The following is a 22733-nucleotide window of genomic DNA, read 5'->3' as shown; positions in this document are numbered from 1 at the left end:
TGAACTTCTAATGTTGTGGGTGAGTGCTGTGCATACTAATTAGCATTTTTGCAGAAGTAGATAGATGCGGGTCCAAAATTAAATTCAGCTCTGCAGACACTTCCTGTCTGAAGAGAGGTGTTAAAACTGAACACAGAACACAGAAAGATGTATACTTTGTTGTTGGGCAGAGAATTCGTAGAAAAAGAGGAAGTATGTCGAAGGTGTGGCCAATGGAGGACTGAACAATGACTGACAAGTGACGTTACACCAAAACTCCACCTGTTAAAATAGGTGGTGTATATATGCTGAAGTCAGGAAATGTATGTTAGTTGCGAACCTCTTGAATGTAATTCTTGTATTCCATTGGGGTAATGTAACCCAGAGTTCTGTCATCGAATTATTCATTTGTATCTAATAAATTGTTACGATTTTTGGCATTGAAGAAAAACCTCTCCTGACCTTTTCTCTTGAACACGTATGGAATAGAGATAGATATTCCAACAATTTATAGAAATAAAGTGTTGCATATTGATATTTATCCGTTTCCTACTTTAAATTATGTTAAATTATTGTTGACAACTATTGTGAGAAATCATTAACATGATCAGTGCCTTCACATTATTACTTATAATATATAATTATAAATAAATTGAGCAAATTAGTTTTTTGAGATGTGTGCATAAAACTGGTAGCCCTTCACATTAATCGGTACATAAGAAGACGCTCTCTGTTTCAAAAAGGTTGGTTACTCTTGGTCTAGAAGAATGCTAGGAAAATGGTAGGAACCATAACCTTGACGTACTCCATTGTATTGTTAATCCAGTTCATACTAACAAATAGCTTTTACTGTAGTCATGTTCAACTTTATTTGACAACTAAAATCTGTCAAAAAGTAAACTTGGTTTAATACAGTATATACTAAACTAGTTCAATGACATCCATATGTCGCATTTAGGCCCACTACCCAATTCTACCCCTTAGCCCTTCCCCGTTCATTTGAATGGGTAGAGGTATCCCAATTCTCTTTAGCTTGAAGGCATAAAGAAACTTCCTTGAAACTGAGATTTTTCAGGACCATACTAGAAACCAATGAGTACGAAAATTTCCCAGAATACACCATCTACAACAGCAGCATAGCTGTACACAGATGTAAGGAGATGCACAAATTTGTATCTTTTGTCATAAAATACGATAAAAGGACCTACTAAATTTTGCATCCATAATAATAACTCTGTCCAACAACACACTTTCACATACGACACTCGAATACCCTGTGAAAAAAGTCTAGTGGCCAGAAATTAGCTTATTACAGTGTCTGGTATAATGCTAATGTTGTTTTCGTGTGTTTACATTGATGAATATAGCCATGGTGTAAATGCAAAGTTCAGTTATGAGCTTATTTCCACATTTTATTGTTAAGATGACAAGATATTGTTGCCTTCAGTGATTTCCTGAAGATAAATACCAAAAAATAACACAACTGGAATAACTAGAGCAGTCGCCGTCGTTGAGCTCAAATGAAGTAAAAGAGATTGCAATGACATATGATGATGTGTGCAGGTGTTGTAGTGCTGTCCCATTTCTTAGGGGTAAAATTTGAAGCCCTTCCCCTTCACACTCCGTTTCAAGGCCCAAGGGGAAGGTGTAGGGCTAGGGGTAAACAGAATTGGGATTGGGTCTTAATGTGTCCAAATTCTTTTTGGGGCAAAACATATAAAAAAGGCAATTAATTATTCACTAGAAGACTTCAAAGAAACACTAGACATTAAAAGAAAACTATTTGAACAGAGACCATTCAAAAGGAGCAGAAAGCAGGAAGTGTTCAGGAAAAGCAGCAATGGAGTCGTCATCCTGAGACAGCTCATCACCCGAGGAGTCCTCGCACAGAAACACTGTATAGTGACGGGTTGGACGCACGTAACTACAGCGTCAACACACACGCATACAGAAAGGCACAGCAGCAACATAAAAGAAAGAATAAACACAATTTGGCAAAGACAGAGAGACCCAAGTATAAAGTGTAGCCACACACAAACACACAGATCACACCCAGTGTAAGAGAGAGAGAGAACACAAGAGTGAAGGAGAGAAGGAAAGAGCAAGTGAGACATGCAATATCACAATCAAAACCACAACATTGTTACTGTTCCCATTTGTATTTGATGGATATTTGAGAGATAATGCAAAGTATTTAGGGGTATAATGTACAATCAGCAAGTCATCTGTAGTATCGTAAACTGAAACATTATATGTATATTAGGGGTGTCAAAATTAATTGTTTCTTCGGTGCACCGCGATGCAGATGCGGACAATAAGGTATCGGTTCAGTAATAATCATAACCGGTTATTATGTACTGACGTCATTTATCTTCTATGCGATTAGTCGCGAGGGAGGTGAGCGCGATTATTTACAACACTCAGGCAACTCAGGGCCGGCCCGTGGCATAGGCACCATAGGCATATGCTAACGCCCTATTCACACGGGGCTTCAGCGTCAACGCTTGACAGAGGGCGTGTCTGAAGTTGGAGCTGAAACGATCGTCATAGAAGCGTCAGCCAATGAAACTCAGTCAGCAATAGGCCACTGTCTGAGCTGGTGTATTTGCATACAGCGATCTGATTGGCTGACGCTTCAGTCGGCGCTTGAAAAGTTGAGCTGGTCCCAACTTCTGCAGCGAGGAACGCTTCTGAAGCGGCGCCGACGGATCCACAATGCAGTTCGACAACACCTGACGTCACCCATTCAAAGTGAATGGGAAGCGTTGACGCTGATGCCCCGTGTGAATAGGGCGTAAGGGCGCTGTACATCCAGGGGGGCGCCAGAAATGAGCGCAGTTCAGTTAATTTTGTTTTCCTGACATTCAGTTATAGACGGCATTAACTCAAAAATCTCTTACCCTAAAAACATCTAAAGTGTGTTTCCTACAAAAAGACAAAGCTGGTTATGTTTCACAGCTGTCTTTCTTTTTTTTCGCTCGACATTACCAGCACTGCTCCGTTTAAGCCCTCGCAATATATGTTTAGCCGGGAGAGAGGAGCTCTCAGTAAGGGACCGTCGGAAAAGTGCTTTTTTTCCGTTTTTTTTTGTTTTTTTTCGTTTTTCTGCTTCGCTCAGCGCGAGCTCTCACTGTTGCGAGGGCTTAAGTGTGTGTGTGTGTTTGTTTCTTTGGTACTGTCTATGTTTGTGTATGTGTTTGAATGAGAGACAGTGTGGTGCTGTGTGTCTGTGTGTTTATACAGACAGCATGTTATAGCCTCCCCCCTGAAATATAACACTGTATATAGAAAGCATCATCAATGCACCGTGATGCACCGAGTTTCTGCGTACTAGTTTTATCACAAAGTTAAACATTCTGCCAAATGTCGGTACAAACTCTTAAACTCATGTATTATTATCATCCATGTGAAACCCAAGCTACTTTTTTCACATGCATAGCTGCAACAAAGCAAGTTCTTACACCTAGCTCTTTGTGCTTCTTAGCAGTTCATTGTTTGAAAGGACAAATTTAGCAGTCATAAAACAAATTCAGACAATTTAATGCTGGGAAAATTAAGTAAAAAATTCCACTAAGCCGTGCAATCAAAACCAGCTTAAGCACAAAGAATAAATTGTCTATTTGTTTGTGTTTTGCAAGAGCATGTGTGAGAAAGGTCGAGTATTTCTTAAGTCTTACTGTTCAGAGCTTCCTTCTACACCAATGTTACTGCAAGGTCTCTTTGCCACCAATGGCCGAGGAGGTCGAGCCTGCAAACACACACACAAATGCATATTTTAAACACCATCCTAATGTCTTAAAAGGACATTCTGGATATGTTACATCTTTATAGATGCCACTGTAGTCATTGTTAGGACAGAGGTCAACAGCTAGAAAACCAAAGGTTAGAGGTCAAGATCCTGTCAAATGTAAACAGAAACACACAAGTAAGACCTGGAAAGTGGCAGCCAAAGGAAAGCACCCTTTAAAGCATCCCAAACTGTTAGAAGCCCCTAGAAGCCAAGCAAAAAATATCCCTGTAAGAGTTTTTGTTGTTTATTATGATAACATCAGAACATCACACAACCAAAAGTGTTGCGTGAGTGTGATCACGACTGATGGTGACAAACAAGAAGTTAATATTGCGCGAGTTACATTTCAGACATGCTGTTTTCTTTTTCTTTAGGTAAAAGAAAATTTTCGAACAAATCCAGAGCAGAACATGTGTGCATCTCAGAGCAACACTGCAGTGTTTTGCTCCTAAATGAATCAATTAGTTAATGATTCAGTGACCCATTCATAAAGACAGAAACATGGATTTTTGTCTAAATGAATCAGCTTTTCTGAACCAATTGCTTGAATAATTTATATATACCTGCACTGTTATATTTGTCAAGAAACTAGCCAGGGCTGCGTTTCCCAAATAACAACATAACTCGAGTCTGAACTACCATAGTACAATGCATTGTTTGGGAAAAGAACGATGTAGTGACAACTGGGTATCTGCAGGTTTCATCATGTTAAATTTAAGACATTTTTAAGATCGTTATGAATGAATTTTAGACCCATAAAAGGCTAAAGGTTAAGAAATTTGACAAATGGCCCTGACTGAAAAGATTTTTATTTACCCTACCAAAAATTTTTTTTATAATTTAATACATTTAATAATACAGACTTTTTAAGACCCTGCAGAAACACTGGACGAGTGTTTCCCAAAACCGTAGTTGCTTTGTCGCAGATCCATCATTTGAACCACCTACATTCATAGTGATCCTTTAAAGTGGGTGGAGTAACAAATTCTTTAGAGGAAAAAGAAAAAACACTTTTTTTGTGCAAATTATATTGTTTTACACGCGCACACATTTTTTTCTTTAAATCCATTTTTAGGCTAGTTTTGGAGAAAAAAATACACTTGTTTTCCATATTAGTTGAAATATATGTAAATGGAATGTATAGGGCCTGTGCTTCCTTTACAAATATTATAGAGAATATTCCATATTCTATTTTAAAACAATAAACCACTTACAAAAGCTAACATACATTTTAATCTCATATATAAAGCCTATAAAAGATTAATGGTTGTAATTTACAGTTGGCTATTTATTAAGAAATAAAAAAATCATGCTTAATAATAATTATTTAGTAGTAGTAGTATTTTTTATTATTAATTTATTAGAATTATGTAGAATATTGTTTATTTATTTTTTGAAAAGTTTACTTTTACAGCTTTGACACATTCAAGCCACTGCAGAAATGTTCAATTGTTAATACGAAGATCACTAAAACTGAACTGTAAAAATACTTTAAAAGCAAATAACAAATAAGAGAGATGACCTTAATGTTTTTTTTTTGTTTGTTTGTTTGTTTTTTTATTTTAAAATCATTTCAAATTAAATATTGGAACTTTCAAAAGGAATAAAACATAGAAGAAATAACTGGAAATAGAACACAGCCAGGAACTATGCCTCTAACTACAACTCTAGAGGTCTAGTTGCAAGCGTACAAGTTCGTGACGCACTCTGCAAATGTTTCTTGGAACGACGGATTTGGAAAAACGCCAAATCAACTAACTATGTTTGTAACAAACTATGTTTGTAATCATTCCAAGTTTAAAGGTTAGAATGAATAGGGCATGGGGGATAATGGAATAGAACACAACCAGGGACTATGCTACTAACTACAACTCTAGAGGTGTAGTTGCAAGCGTACAAGTTTGCGACACAGCTTGCAAGTGTTCGTTGGAACGATGGAAACGCCAAATCAACAAACTATGTTAGTAACGACAGGACTTGCAACTTTAGTTGGCTGACAATGGTTTTCGGAAACGAACAAAAACAAAAATAAGCACTCAGAGGCAAAAAAACTATGTAGTAAAAGTACACAATTAAAGCTATACTCCACTAGACATTAAGAACACTACATAGATTCATCCTGAGCTTTTTATCTCCAAATGTTTTGTACGCATTTAAAGCTAAATTGTGTTATGCACACTGTACAGATGACCGAACTAGGGTCACGATACTGGAATTCAAAACCAATCGGTACTGAAATTTGAAAATTCAAACATTTGAGCGCTGTTGAGCGCGTTTTTAACCATTGTATTCACGCGCCCAACAGAAATGACTGTGATTGGCTTTGAAGGTCTTCGGTTCACCGAATTCACTGCTGTTTACTCTGTAACCGCAGATACAGGGACACTGGAGTGTTTTAAAGCTCGCTCAAATTTCAGCTTATAGACAAACCAGCTAATCAACGTGACTTTAAAACGCTCCAGTGTCCCTGTATCTGTGGTTGTGATTAGTAAACAGTGGTGAGTTTGGTAAACTGATGACCTTCACGGCCAATTACAGTCAATCCTGTTGAGCATGTGAACACAATGGCAAATCAGCTCTGTTTAAGAACGTGTTCAACAGAGCTCAAATGTTAGCGGAAAATAGTTGTTTTTAAAACTTCACTAATCGACTGGTATCGAATTCCAGTATCGTGACAACCCTAAACCAAATGTACATATAAAAACAGACAATTAAACTTGACTTAAGCCCAGAAGAGACTGAAACCAGAGGAAAACAGTTGTTTTGTGAGGTAGGAAGACAAGTGAAAACACACAACAAGCTCATCCATGTATGTGAGCGAGTATTAATCTGTAGATCACACACATGCGCACACACACAGACTCCCGTCAGAACACACAGATATAACACACTCCAGTGCAGCAGCCAGGCCAGAGGGCACAGGTGAGCTCAGGTCAGAGGTCAGTCAGGAGAGCTGTACTCACTGGTCGTATGCTGCGCTGTAGTTTGGAGGGATGGGGTGGAGGGGGGCGCTGTGGCCGCATGGGCCGTGGAGAGGGTGACCGCTCATTCTGTGCGCACACACACACACACACACACACACTTAACTGTAAATATTGTTCCTTTAAACACCCTCTAAAATCCCAAATACACTCACGGCAAGGGTGTTAATCTCCTTTGTTTAGGTTTTAGAAAGAACTCTGAAATACCCAATTAGGGGTTATACTGTTAGCAAATGCCCGATGCTGAGCAAGGCAATTCCTGAAAGGACATATCCAGAATGTTATATAATACCAATAAAATCAAACACCAATGTGAAATTATAATATTAGTTAGAATAAAATATGTAGGCGTCACGGTGGCACAGTGGGTAGCATGATCGCCTCGCAACAAGAAGGTCACTGGTTTGAGCTGTGTTGACGTGAGTTTCCTCCGGGTGCTCGGGTTTTCCCCACAAGTCCAAAGACATGAACTATAGGTTAATTAGGTAAGCTAAATTGTCCATAGTGTATATGTGTGAATGAGAGTGTATGGATGTTTCCCAGGGATGGGTTACAGCTGGAAGGCCATCCGCTGCGTAAAACATATGCTGCATAAGTTGGCAGTTCATTCCACTGTGGCTACCCCGGATTACTAAAGGGACTAAGCCGAAAAGAAAATGAATGAATAAAATATACCATGTAATAATTAAATAGGGCAACACAGCACAGCAAGGTCGCTGGTTCGAGCCTCAGCTGGGTCAGTTGGCATTTCTGTGTGGAGTTTGCATGTTCTCCCCATGTTGGCATGGGTTTCCTCCAGGTGCTCCGGATTTTCCCACAGTGCAAAGACATGCGCTATAGGTGAATTGAGTAAGCTACATTGTCCGTAGTGTATGTGTGTATGTCCTGATCCTCCAGATTGGGGGTTGAGCGTTGGGCTAACAACTCACCTCATGAAAACTAGATGTTTCGAAACACTTATATGCTGTGACCAAATATCAACTTCGGTACAAATGGCCCTGGAAGTAATTAAGTAATTTAAAAAAAATTACATTTTAATGAGAAATCCCAGTGAGAAATCAAGATTTTTTTAGTAATGTTTAATTTGTTTTAGCATATCTGTTGATGCTTATTGTAAGGCGACCTTGGGTGTCTAGAAAGGCACCATTTACAAATAAAATGAATTATTATTATTAAGATTTTTGAGCAAACATTCCACTGCTGAAAGCCATATTTAGATAAGTGCACAAATACAAAATAGGATGACAACAACCTGACATTTTAACAGGACACATCCAGGATTTCAATATAATACCAATAAAATCTAACACCCATGTGAAATAATAATATTAATAAGAAAGAAATATATAATTTTTTTATTCATTCATTTTCAGCTTAGTCCCTTTATTAATCTGGGGTCGCCACAGCGGAATGAACTGCCAACTTATCCAGCATATGTTATTACAGTGGCTTATATAATTTTTTATTCTTAATTAAACTTTATAATAAAATACACTATATAGTAATTAAATCTGACATTTCAATGAGAAATCCCAGAGAGAAAACAAGAAACTGAGAAGTAACAAAAAAACAATCAATCAATAAATGCTGGACAAAGATTAATCGTGATTAATCGCATTCAAAATAAAAGTTTTTGACATATTATATGTGTATTATATCTATTTATTATGTATATGTGATACACACACACACACATGCGTAGAAACAAAACTATACACAACTATTTTGTTTATTTTGTTACACAGATATTTAAAATTATTTATATCACATACACGTATATTTTATATCGAAAAATAAATAAACATGTTCTCAAATACATGCATGCCTGTGTGTATTTACATATACATAAAATATACACAGTACACACACTTAATTATGTCAAAGCAAACTTTTTTTTGGATGCGATTAAACCAAGACCAAAATAAATAAATACTTTTTTTTTTTTCATTTTACTATCCAGTTTTATTTTATGTACTTTTTAAAATTAATTAATTCTTAAAAGGTACATAAAATAAATAGGGTTAGTGCAATACATTTTTATACATCCCAGATACACTATAAGCTTTCTAAGTGCTTTATGTAGGGTTAGAAGTTTGAAATGCCTGCTAATACCGTTAGCAAACATGCCCCTGCTTTATGCCATGTTTAGATGAGTGTGCAAAGATTAGGGTGACCATACCTGACATTTTATCTTACAGGACACATTTAGGATTTCTATATAATGGCAAAAAAATGTGTTGTATGCCATAAGATGGCTTCTTATACTTTTGAATCAGTCTCATGGTATTTTGTTTTCATAAAGCAATCTCTTCAAACAAACACATCTAATTACTGTATGAATGCATATTTGCATTATCTTGAACATTCTGTTTAGATCCCACATTCCAAGCGCCATGATTGCTTGAATAAGTACAATGCCTGAAAGTCATTGGTCAAACTACTAGTCAATAATTACCTTTAAGCATGAATCTTGGAGAGCAAAGTAATATAAATGAATCCTGGTCAGGAAGTGTCCAGTACAACTGGCATGTATGATCATCCTAGTCAATATGTGCAGCAGTTTTTCCTCTCAATAACAAAATAAACATGCAACTAATATTGCAGAGTTGAGAAAACGGCATTTAAGAAAAATCTAGGTTAAACAGCACTCCAGTCAAATTGCCTAAGATTTATCTTTTTACACTTTATAAAGTGGATCGCATTAAAGAAAAAAAAATAATAAATTAAACAAGACTGCATGTTTATCATCACAATACACTTTTTCAATCTAACAAGAATTCACAACATCTCTTTTACCCACCTGCCCAAAGTGAACTGTGATTGGCCGCCTCTGGTCCCAGGTGAGGGAGTCTTTGCTCTGTGTGGAGGGAAGCTGAGTGGGCCCGGGCTCTTCTGAGTAGCCGTTCTCTGTGAGCTCCTGCAAGAGATTCAGTGACAGTGAATGGGTGTGTGTTTATGCAGTACTTATGAATAATTGATTTATTTACTGAAATGAGTACCTTTTGTTTAAGTCGACTCTTGACTTCTTTGATGCCCATCTTGGCATGGTCTTTGGCCTGCAGAGGATGAGAGATTTGCTTATAAACTGCACATTTCAATCTTTTGAAATTGTTGCTGTTTTCTCACACTGATAAGATGAAATTCGCTCAAACTAATAAATAAAAATATACAATTACATAAAATAACTAAAAAGATTTGAAAATCAAAGTTAAAAATTATTATTTAAATTATAAAAATATATAAAAATTTATATAAAATTTTTATTTAAAATAAGAATTTAATTAAATTACAATTCAAGCCATGAAAAATAATATAAAATAAGTACATTGAATTAGGCAAGGAAAGTTTATTTCTATAGCACATTTCATAGACAATGGTAATTCAAAGTGCTTTACATAAACAAGAATTAAAGAAATAATGAAATAAAAATGATTAAAAACAGATTAAATTGTGATAAAACAATTTTTAAAGGAATTAAAAAGAAAAGAAAGACATAATAGTGCAATCTTTAAATAATATTAAATAATAAGAATTAATATTTTTGTAATAGTTCAATAAAAATGAATAAAAATTCAATAATAAGAAGTAAATAAATTATCAAACAAACAAAGAAATCACACAGAGAAACTTCAAAGAGGTAATTCGCTCACATGGGAAGAACTGATAAATGAATTAAATAGTAATAAAGTAAACAAAATAAAACAAAAATAAATTAATTTATTAATATTACACAAGAACACACAAATACATATATGGGTACATACAAATTTGTAAACTGTCTTCATTGCAGGATTTGCCTTTGTCTTCACCGTGTTCAGAATTGCCCCGCTGCCTTTCTGTACTCAAAAGATGATGAAGACATCAGGAGACTGAGGTAAAGAGCTCATAACACACACATTTGTTTAAAAATATATATATATATATATATATATATATATATATATATATATATATATATATATATATATATATATATATATATATATATATAATAAGACTTTCACCTTTACTGTGAAAAGCCACTGATGATAAGTTTTGTCACTGCCTGTAACGGAGACAAAAACAGACATTAGGAACAATCAGTATATATTTAATATCTTTACAGCAAGCATCCAGAAAAAATGATAGTATCTCTTACCAGCATATTCTCCCATGTTGATCTCCTCCTCAAACTGATCACTGAACCCTTCACCAGAGTTCAGCAGCTCCAGACGGCCATCTATAAACTGAACACACACACACAAAATGATGTTTATGCAGATGCCTCACACCTTGAGAAAGACAAATGTGACACTTGATAAAATAACATTGTGACTTTCAGTTGAAGTGAATGAACTCATGACTAGCTTAACGTGGTATTTGATTACAACAGATTATTATATATTATTATAACACACATAATATTCTAGTTTTTATTAATATTTTAGTTATTTTCATTTATTATTTCTTAAAATCCTTCTGTTTAATGTCCTTCTGTTTGTTTGGTTGTGAAATTGGTAACACTTTACAATAAGGTTGTATTAATTCATGTTAGTTAATGTATTTATTAACATGAACAAACTTTATTTCAGTATTTATTCAACTTCGTTATCATTAGTTAATTGAATTACAGCCATTCAGGGCCGGAGTGGGACACCTTTTCAGCTCTGGAGTTTCAAGCCTCAGACCGGCCCACCTCAGTTCACGACTGACTATATTAAAATAAGTAAATAAATAAATATTTCCAAATCAGTTTCTAATGACACTATCACGTCTTTTTTTTTTTTTTTTGAGAAAACAGCTGCTTTAGAACTTCAAATGTTCAACAATCCTAACAGTATTATATGTCTTATCAATAAAAATGAAAACACTAAGTTACTCTAACGAGGATCGAACCCCGGATCCGCGGCGTCTTAACCTAACGTGCTATCCGCTCGACCAGAGAAGAGCTGCGGTATAATAATGAATAAAAAGGCTGTGATCAAGTAAATAAATAAATTTAAAAAGTGTGATTGCTGAGAGCAACAGATTCTGGAGCTAGGGACACCGGCCCTCGCGGCCAAAAAACGGACCGGCCCACCGGGAATTCTCCCGGTCCTCCCGATTAGCCAATAAGGGCCTGCAGCCATTGATGGTTCATGTAAACTTACAGTGTATTAATTAATCTTAACAAGCATAACTATGGATTTTAATATGCATTAGTAAATGCTGAACTATTAACTAATAGTTAACTGATGAAGAATTATTTTAAAGTAAATTTTTATCAAAAACATTTAAAAACAAAGGTGTATTTTATGCTCTCATTCAGACAACTAGGTAAATGTTTGTGTATAACCTGTTTAAAGAACTGTAGCTGGATAGCGTTCTGCAGAAACTGTCTCATTGTGCTGGACCGGTGTGTGATGAAGGTTTCCTCACTGAACGTGATTGGCTCCTCCTGAATATAAGGTAAAACACACATCTTTATTCCAGTGCATTTCACACAGACCGTCCACTAGAGGACACTGTCACACAGTTTTCTATAATGTTGTGTACAATATAAAACCACATGTGCATGCATAAATTTGAGAAATAGTCAAGTATATTTAAAGTTCATCAAGTTTATTTATTATATACAATAAAATACTAATAAATAACTACATAAAATGCAGAAATATGTAAAACAAAATAATTTTATATACACATTTATATAGAATTTGTATTATTGTCTTGTATTATTATTAATATTATTATAGTATGCGTATTATATATAATAAATATATATAGCAAGCATATATTGTGTAAATAAAAACTATTATTTTTAATGCAATTAATCAATTTTACAGCACTGATAAAAAGGCAACATAAACTAAACTAAAAAATAAAAACTTCCTTCAGCAGACCTTGAATAAAACAAAACAAGTCCTGCCACCATATACAATATAAAAAACGTATATTAATTATTACTGTAGTGTAATGAATACAAACAAAAAATAATCTGGAAAAAACAAACCACAGTGCACTCAAAAGAGCTTCAAATATTTCCCAAGTGCTGTTTATTAGAGAGATTTTAAACGTAATATTTTAATAAAAATTACAATTTATTTTCTCTTTGTAATGATGGCAATACATAATATTTTAAGTAGTTTTTCAAAATAGTAGCATTCAGCTTATAGTTCACCCCAGAAATGACTCGATATATAATCACTTTTAAGTTGTAGGTATTAAAAAACCTCTAATCATTTACGATGTTTTTTTTTTCTTGTTGAACACAATGATGAAACTTTGAAGAAAGCTGATAAATTGTAACCATTGTCTTTCATAGCAGGACAAACAAATGTAGAAGTGTAATGGTTACAGGTTTTCAGCATTTTTCAATAGCGAAGTGAAGGAGGGGCACTTTTATTCATTTTGAGGGGGCACTTCCAAGTGTAATTACAAAAAGGGCTTGTGCTATGCACCGTAGGCTTGGGCGGTAATACGGTAACATGGTATACCGCGGGATTTGAAAATAGCAACGGTATCAGTTTCAATATCATAATACCGCCATAAAAAACAATGCACTTATATATGAGACAAGTATTAAATATTAAATATTTAATGCCTAAAAATGCATATGCATGATTGTCATCACAGGACAGTGTGGAAGTGACCTGGTCTAGAAAAAAAACACAACCTCTGCAGTTTGGCAGTACTTTGGATTTCGACCGAACGATAAGAGAGACGTGGTAAATGCGAAGTAGAGGTCTGCATTCCCGCTAGATGTCTAGATGTCAGTAAGTAAATTTCTGAATAAAATGCGGGAGCAGTGTTGCCAGATGTAGCTGACTGATTACAGCCTAAAAAGAATCCAAAACCCGTCTAACAATATCGCTCCCAAGAGAGCGAGCACGCGCGCTTCCGTGTGAATGCTGTTTGTTCGTTTGTGTGAGTGTGTATGTGTGTGAATAAGAGAGAGCGTGATGCTGTGTGTCGCTTGTTTGGTGCTGTTTATGCATGTGTGTGTGTGTGTGTGTGTAGGGGGGGGGGGTTCTTTTCCTCTAAGAAAACAGTTGATGGTTGCCTAGTAAAGACAGACGCCATGAGAGCATAAAGCGAGTAAAACGATGCACCTTGCGCTTTCCACACACTTTTAAATGTAATGTGTAAACAAATTAAATAAATAATGTTATTTATTAAGCGCTAATAATACTGACTTCTATGGAGCTCGGGAACGTGTCATAAGCAATGCAATGCATTCTTGGTGTTTAGGTCAAGGTTGCCTAATCCCCATTGATCTCTATTGATTCTTTTGATTCATCTACATTATACACTCATCAGCAATACAAAATCATACATGAAGATGTTTTCCTGCGGCAAATCGCTAATGCGCTGTCAGTTACAGATAAACTTGTTTATTTAAGGCGCTCATACGTTTGTCCACAAACATGGCTGACTGCAACTTGCTGTGACAGATACCTGAGCTCTATACCTTTTAAATTCAGATTTTATTTCCAACTAAAAGAAATACCAGAAGACAAATATTATAGCAATCATTTGCTCTGTTAAAACATTACTTAAGAAGTATTTTAAATATTTGTATACATTTCTAATATATTATTAATTAATAATTTTGACTTCAGGGCGACGCAGTGGCGCAGTAGGTAGTGCTGTCGCCTCACAGCAAGGTCGCTGGTCAGTTGGCGTTTCTGTGTGGAGTTTGCATGTTCTCCCTGCGTTCGCGTGGCTTTCCTTAAAGTGCTCCGGTTTCCCCCACAGTCCAAAGACATGCACATAGGTGAATTGGGTAGGCTAAATTGTCCGTAGTGTATGTGTGTGAATGAGTGTGTATGGATGTTTCCCAGAGATGGGTTGCAGCTGGAAGGGCATCCGCTGCGTAAAACATATGCTGGATAAGTTGGCGGTTCATTCCACTGTGGCGACCCCAGATTAATAAAGGGACTAAGCCGAAAAGAAAATGAATGAATGAATTATGTCTTCAACTGTTTATGGATTGAATAATGATAGTGCATCAGTATTCAAAATGCTTCAGATCTTTGAATGGAAGTTCCCCAAACTGCAACACAATCATCCTGTGTCTAAAAAGTGGCTCTGTCTCTCACCGGTTCGATGTGTAGCGCGTTTCTGTAACTCCCAAACAAAGCCGCCTGTGCCTTCAGAAACGCTCGAGCCACTCCATCTCCAGTTGATGAAGATACTTTTCTTAGGCGGTTCTTTAAAGATGAAACCTATAAAATACACACAAGTATCACTTGACTGTAACCATCATAAATATATTTCTGCATCAGATCATGTCTGTCATATTAAAATCAACACCATGACCAAAATAGCTCGGGCTTTTCAAACTAATCGTGTGTTTATGTTTATTCACTCACCACATCATTAGGAAGGCTTTGCAGGTCATCAAACGGCGTTTCAAGAGTGTTTGTGTCTACATTGAGAAGAACCACATCATCTAAAGCCATACCTCGCACCTTCTGTTACGACAACACACACAAACACAGACACACAACAGTCTAAGTACAGCCTAGATATGGCTACACTAAAAAACACTGACTTGGTGGAGCAAATATGAATCTGCGACACAGATAAATGTAAATATGGAGAAAAGAAAGTGTAAATAAAAGCAATCAGTCACCTCCATTAGACTGGAATGCACTCCGATGAGGTACGGCATTGGAGCGCTAAAAAAACGAAACAGAAAAACACACACATTGGTACACCTCATAAAATTGACATACACGTACAGTATATTTATGTCACATCTATTATTATTATTTCAGATAAATGCTAACAAATAATTATGTGAATAAATACTAATTATTCTTAATATATTTATTTATTTTGCTTTTAATGATCAGTGTGTGATAAATATACACACATACATTTTTTTACATATATACACACTTTTTTCCATTTTCTTATTCCTTAAATATGCAGTCAGCGGCCACTTTATTAGGTACACCTCTCCAATTGCTCATTAATGCAAATTTCTAATCAGCCTATTACATGGCAGCAACTCAATGCATTTGCACCATGTCATAACGCAATCAATCATCTGAGACTGGTTTCTTAAACATGTCAATGAGCTCACTGTTCTTAAAAGGCCTTCACAGTCAACAGATCTCAATCCAATAGAGCACCTTTGGGATGTGGTGGATTCGCATCATGGATGTGCAGCTGACAATTCTGTTATGTCATTATGGACTAAAATCTCTTAATACTTCCAGTATTCTTCCAAAATTCTTGATTAAATAGTCATAATATTTGTCAATGTTGCTTTTACAGGATTTTGGGTTAAACAAATAATGGTTCCTGGGATGGATGGATGGACGGACGGACGGACAGACGGACAGATGGATGTACAGTTGGACAGAAGGATGGAAGGTAAATGGATGGATAGAAAGGTTGATGGATAAAAGATTTTGTACAGGTGGATATACAGATGGATAGATAGATGGACAGACAGATGAAGATACAGTTGGACGGATGGATAGAAAGGTCAATAGACAGAATATTGTGCATACAGGTGGATATAAGGTTGGATAGCTTGACGGACGGACGAATGGATGGACAGATAGATGGACAGATGGACGGATGGATGGATATATATTAGAAATATTCTTATTATAACTCCATCTTATGAGCAGGGCCAGATGGAATCTGCGGAATTCTGCGGAATTATTTTGGGAGTACCCAACGGATATCATAACAAAGACCCTAATATATTAAATAAAAAGTAATAAATTACTGAATAAAAACTGAAAAAATTCAGATTTAAACATTTACTCAAGTAAATAAACAGAATTAATGATGGGCTAAAAATCTGCAGAAATCTGCGGAATTCTTCGGAAAATCTGCGGAATTCTGCGCGCGCAGATTCCGTGGGGCCTACTTATGAGGTCTCACAAGTAAAGCCTTTATTAACTGTAAAATGGGTAGTAAGTAGTTTAACAAAAAAAATATAATTAAAAAACAGGAATTTCTTTACATGTGTATGTATGTGTGCATACTCACCAGCAATAGTCTAATAAGTGCTGTGGCAGGACTGGAATGTAAACATGCTGCCAGTACATGGGATACAACATGGCTGCTGCGCCATGAACACATGCGGTTAACTAGGAGAGAGAATAATAATAACAACCCTTAATAACACCTTTAAAACAAGGAAAGAAATGACCAGCTAGACAGAGGTAGAGATATTGCTCACAGTGCTCAGTTTGCTGCAGCTGATGAGGATTCGTCTTTCGTACAGCATGCTAGCGTACAGATGTAGCATGTTATTCACATCCACTGCTACGAAATACTCTGTCAGATTTCTCTGAAAAATAACCCAGGGAATCACAAATCAACGGATGACGCTAAATAAAGATGCAAATGGCATCTTAAAAGTCAAAATTTATAATATTTATTTTGCTAGTGCGCACTGTTATTTATTAGGTGAACAATTAAACCATGCAAGTTGACCCACTGAAAAAAAAAAAAAAAAGAAAAGTTGTTTAGTAATCTTCCCTTAAAGTCTGACTATTTGCTTTCGTGTTTGGAGTGGTGGTCCTTCTCTGTTGATGTCAGTTTGATGGCTTCAGCCACAATATTATTAACCACGCCCCTTTTACTGTTAATCTGCTTTGAGGGAATGATGCGCAAAAAGAAAGCCCCACCTCCTACTCAATATTCCATTTTATTTGGAAATACATTGACACAGAGACATAAAATCATCAGCAACTTCCAGTTCACACAGACTTTAACCATTTAAAGCAGGGGTGGGCAAACTCGGTCCTGGAGGGCCGGTGTCCTACGTAGTTTAGCTCCAACACTGATCAAACACACGTGAACATGCTAATCAGTGAGTGTGTGTGTGTGTGTGTGTGTATATATATATATATATATATATATATATATATATATATATATATATATATATATATATATATATATATATATATATATATATATTTCATTTTATATATAATTACATTTAAATAAAATTATATAAAATGCTGATAATAGAAAGTAATACAAGGCAAACCAAATGTATTATAGATATATATGATACATTTGTACATATATAATACATATATTTATAATCAATAAAGGTTTACATGAGCATTTCATAAAAAATATTTTAGAGAATAACTTAGACACGTGGGCCTACAAAAATTGATCAGAAAAAGCAGTGGCCCCGAAGTAGAAAAAGGTTGAGAACCCCTGCGATAAAGAATCCTCAATCAGCATCACTTTTACAACCTTCTAAGAGGGAAAGACCACATCTATGCCATACCACACTGAGGTGTTCTCACAAGGAAACGTAACTATTTCACATTATGTGGCTAATTCGTGTAAGTTCAGTTGTATGAAAATGTACGATATAAATAAGAAGCTGTGGCACCCACATCCCTAAACCCAGCTATCATTGGTGGATAAGCAAATCGTACTAAATTATACGAATCTATATGAATTAACCACTAAATCAAAAAGTTATAAATTTCTGTGAGAATGTGTTGTCCTCACGCTCCAACTTTAAGTTTTATGTTGATCATAAAAACAAACAAAACGATCTGAAGTTGTTGTTTCTAGTTATATATACCGTGATTTTAATGGTCCGGCCCACTTGGGAATAGATTTTCCTCCATGTGGCCCCTGAGCTAAAATGAGTTTGACACCTCTGTTATAATGGTAATTTTGTCATTGTTTTTCAGCACATTAGATTATTGATAACTTTAAGATTAACATACTGACCTAAAATAAATTGTTTTTAATTTCACAGGACCTTTAATCCATCTCTAATGACCAATTGTGGTGTGATGAACTTTAAAAAATGCATCTTAATACCAGGTGAAAACGTGACAACAAAAACTGTGAGAAAACTTGACTTACATTTTCAGGTATACTGGGTAATTCTCTTGGATCAGGCACTGTGAAAAACAAATGCTAGAGAGAGAGACAGAGAAATGTAATAAGCTTAATACAAGACAAAGATAATATCTTACAATATCCAACATCTTGTCTGATCCCCCAAATATCAAATATTGTGACATATGGTATATATCTTGTATCAGACTATAGAACATGGATATAAATGGTATAGTCTCATATCATATTGTTTATAAAAATATACATTGATATAGGTGTGTGTATTCCTGTATATTACCACACTCAAATGCACAGGCACTCCAGGATCAGGGATGTTTAACACATGTAGAGACTCTAACAACTCCCTCCACTGAATGTCCTGTAGAAAAAAAAAACACAGTAAGCAAAATAAAACAGTAAGCAGCTCAGCTTTGACATTATAAAATCTAAAATCACTTCAGTAAATTAAGGTCATGTCATTAATGAACCTTCAAAAAGTTGTATTTTTGGGTTATAGACAAGTATTTAGAGGTTATTGTCATTTTAGTATTATTATAAAGCAAGAAATCTGTGAGAAATGTTTATCAGCACATATACTTTAATTTGTATATTTGTATGTAGACGACACATTGACATTAAAGAGCTGATATCTGCTCCACTGACCTGTCCTTTGGTTGTGTAGTCTGCCAGGATATTCAACAGCTTGTAAAACACCTCAAACCACGGCAAGTAGCTGATATCAAAATAAAAAGTTAGACCACAATTAGATTAAACTGATCTGAAAAGTGGATGGAGTAAATAGCTTCAAATAAAGATGTTCTTTTATGACCTATAATGTCATGTTTCCCCAGAATGTGTCTAAAGTTTCTGCTTAAATGACCTCAATTTTAATTCATTATACAATACTGGATATTACTTTTTTGGGTGTTCATTCATTCATTTTCCTTCAGGTTAGTCATCAGGGGTCGCCACAGTGGAATGAACCGCCAACTATTCCAGCATATATTTTACACAGCAGCTGTCCTTCCAGCTGCAACCCAGTACTGGGAAACATCCATACACACTCCTTTACACTCATACACTACGGCCCATTTAGTTTATTCAGTTCACCTATAGTGCATGTCTTTGGACTGTGGGGGAAACTGGAGCACAGAGAAATGCCAACTAACCTTCTTGCTGTGAGGCGACAGTGCCAACCACTGAGTCACCATGCCACCCCTTTATTGGGTGTTAAAATAAAAAAAAAATGTGTGTGTCCCTTTAAATGCAAATGAGCTGCTGTTCCCCATCCCACGAAGAGGGAGGAGCCTTTAAAGCTCATGCCTAGTTTAGTCCAACAACAAAAACAAAACATCTGAATGTAAACAGTCAGGACGAAATCACATGTATCAGTATATTAGACCTGTTAAACAACTCTTACAATGTCAATGAGATTTGATTACTTATTAATTTTCAGACAACAGGTTTGCTAACTTCATTCATTCATTCATTCATTCATTTTCTTGTCGGCTTAGTCCCTTTATTAATCTGGGGTCGCCAAAGCGGAATGAACCGCCAACTTATCCAGCAAGTTTTTACGCAGCGGATGCCCTTCCAGCCGCAACCCATCTCTGGGAATCATCCACACACACATTCACACACACACACTCATACACTACGGACAATTTAGCCAACCCAATTCACCTGTACCGCATGTCTTTGGACTGTGGGGGAAACCAGAGCACCTGGAGGAAACCCACGCGAAGGCAGGGAGAACATGCAAACTCCACACAGAAACGCCAACTGAGCCGAGGTTCAACCAGCGACCTTCTTGCTGTGAGGCGACAGCACTACCTACTGCGCCACTGCCTCGCCCCGGTTTGCTAACTTATACAAAATAAATGAAATATGCGCATAATTATATAAATTTAGTCAACAGTTCAAAGTTATTTATTTAATTTATTTTATTCATTTATTTATTTCACAACAAGAGTAAGTACATTAAACAACGTTCCGCAAGAATGTAAATGTAGTGAAATTTGCGCAAAGACTAATTTTCATTGGTGGCCCCTTTGACAGATGTTAAAGGCCATTTCAATAAAAATATAAACTCAAACTAAAAACGATACTTAAAATTAACAACAACAATAAAAAACAACCACCACAACAACATCAAAAGCCTTATAACATTTTGTCTCAATTTAAGTGAAGCCAACATGTTGCTTTCAATGCAATGTGTAAACTTGTTGCTTTAAAAGTGTTTACTACCTAAGAGAATCAATTTGTTGCTTTTAATGTAACCAGGGCTCGAAATTGCGACCACTTTGGTCGCATATGCGCCCGAAATTTTATCTATGCGACCTTGAAATATATTTGGGAGCATTGCTGTGAGGTGCTTAAAATTGATGCGACCAGTTTTTACTGCAAAATGTTCACCACATGAGCGGATTCGGGAGACATTCACGCAGAATGCATCTTTAAGCGCTTTGTCTGCAATTGGAACGCGAAACGCAGCGCTCAGGAATGGTTTAAAACAGTTATCATGTCAACTTGCTGCAGTAAACAAATCCAAGTCCGTAATGCTTGCCCCACCTTCGCGCTCTTCTTATTGGCCCACCACTGCTCTAGCACTGAACGCGAATGACTGGTTAATATCAGCTGTCAATCAGCCAGACAGCAAGTTCTGGCTTCGGATGACAGAGAGAGCTACTACCGCGAAAAACTGTAAAGCGCTGAAGATGAGAATGAAGATAACACTGACAGATTTAGTTAGATTTAGTTAGAAACCATGGCATCTAAAGTTACAAATAATGACACAGCTTACTAGTGATCATGTGCTGAATGTTAATCCACCATCTACACTTTTCCAAGAGTAGAAGACTTCCATTGGCTTCAAGTCCGCTATGAAAAGTCTTTGGGATGGAGTTTTTCAGGTAACTGTTTGCCACATCTAGCACGAGAGGTTCTGTTTAATCCTTCATATAATCGCCAGATGCTGTCTGCCGTGCAAGTGGCAGCTATATGTCAAATTTAACACCACGTACACCATCGCAAACGGGCTTACATTGAGTAAACTATTATTGCTACACATAAAAAGACCGGTATGGCTATTAACATGACGTATGCATATAATAAGGTACAGTATGTGTCAAAAGCATCAGTGTAATATCAGACAGCACTTGTGAGAACAGCACAGTTATACCGTTAACAGATTAATTCAAGCAGTGCGTGCAGGGTTTTTGAGCGCTCCGTCTATGCTTTGGTCACACAGTTCTGTTATAAAAATGTATTTTCTTGTGATAACGGGATTTTGTTGAGACATATTTTCCTCACACTTGCATATACATATATTATTATTTTTTGCTTGTTAGTTTGATTAGTGTTGATTTCAAATACAATAAATATGTTTGCATAAAAACTTGTAGTAACAGTGCTCATAATTGGTGGGTGCGACTAAATTTTGGCTGATGCGCCTAAATTTTTTAAGTTATGAGCACTGGTGCCACCAAGCAAAAAGGTTAATTTTGAGCCCTGGTAACGCATTTACTTACTTAAGGTGAAGTCAACTTGTTGCTTTTAATGTCACGTTTACTTCCTTTAAGTGAAGTTAGCTTGTTGCATTTAATGTAGCGTCTTTACTTCCTTTTTTAAAGTGAGTCAACTGTAGACATGCTAAATTTGTGATTTTATTATGTGTTTGTTTGTCCAGAGAAGAAAACTCTGGACAACAATGGAGGCATTCAAAGAAGTTTAGTTAAAGTATAACTGATATTGAAAGTAGTAAGAGTAAGAGGCATAATAGGACCCCTTTAACTAAAAAAGGTTCTCAAAATCATAAGTTTGTACCTGAGAATGCAGTGGCAACTGTGAGCTCCTGATGAGAGGCGGCAGAAACCAAACCGCTGTTTACTGTCGATATCTGTTAGAACAAACGTGAAGTTCTGCCCCACCTGACCTACGGCCATACTGAAAGACAGGACAGAGAAAAAGAGTTTATAAGCAGCTCTGAGAATGCAAAAGAAACTATTCCTCAAAAGCCAGGTAGATTAATGATTGCATGTAACATTACCTGTCCATATTAAAAGGGAAACAAAACTTTGGGATAGTCTGTAGCGTTTCCTAGACAAAAAGAAAGAATTCATACACTGTAAGTCAACATTTTGAAATAATCAGGAATTTAAAACATGTTTTCT

At 36.1% G+C, this 22733-nt stretch overlaps 1 protein-coding gene across 34 annotated transcripts in view; it reads right to left on the bottom strand.

Moving 5' to 3' along the window:
- Positions 1 to 22733, bottom strand: part of dennd1a (DENN/MADD domain containing 1A) — a 47941-nt gene that overhangs the window by 8363 nt on the left and 16845 nt on the right. For 12 of the 34 annotated variants that reach the window (XM_087300703.1, XM_087300702.1, XM_087300704.1 and 9 more), the window contains exons 4-21: positions 22610 to 22659; positions 22387 to 22506; positions 19225 to 19294; positions 18860 to 18940; positions 18586 to 18639; positions 16919 to 17029; positions 16726 to 16826; positions 15347 to 15392; positions 15084 to 15185; positions 14811 to 14936; positions 12065 to 12166; positions 10889 to 10976; positions 10755 to 10795; positions 10515 to 10586; positions 9750 to 9806; positions 9551 to 9667; positions 6733 to 6819; positions 3657 to 3727 (exon numbers count right to left, since the gene is read on the bottom strand). In XM_087300703.1, the coding sequence (XP_087156829.1) occupies positions 3657 to 3727; positions 6733 to 6819; positions 9551 to 9667; positions 9750 to 9806; positions 10515 to 10586; positions 10755 to 10795; positions 10889 to 10976; positions 12065 to 12166; positions 14811 to 14936; positions 15084 to 15185; positions 15347 to 15392; positions 16726 to 16826; positions 16919 to 17029; positions 18586 to 18639; positions 18860 to 18940; positions 19225 to 19294; positions 22387 to 22506; positions 22610 to 22659 (1496 nt within the window). Of the gene's footprint in view, positions 1 to 1774; positions 1904 to 3656; positions 3728 to 5298; positions 6155 to 6263; positions 6820 to 9550; positions 9668 to 9749; positions 9807 to 10514; positions 10587 to 10754; positions 10796 to 10888; positions 10977 to 12064; positions 12167 to 14810; positions 14937 to 15083; positions 15186 to 15346; positions 15393 to 16725; positions 16827 to 16918; positions 17030 to 18585; positions 18640 to 18859; positions 18941 to 19224; positions 19295 to 22386; positions 22507 to 22609; positions 22660 to 22733 lie in introns of those variants that run through there. The other 22 variants (XM_087300695.1, XM_087300691.1, XM_087300694.1 and 19 more) reach the window with 4 other exon arrangements.

This window comes from Danio rerio, chromosome 21 (genome assembly GCF_052040795.2).
Source record: "Danio rerio strain M-AB ecotype USA chromosome 21, GRCz13ab, whole genome shotgun sequence".
Classification (NCBI taxonomy): domain Eukaryota; kingdom Metazoa; phylum Chordata; class Actinopteri; order Cypriniformes; family Danionidae; genus Danio; species Danio rerio.
The sequence above is the reverse complement of the archived record's forward strand: the minus strand, read 5'-3'. Positions and strand labels throughout refer to the sequence as shown.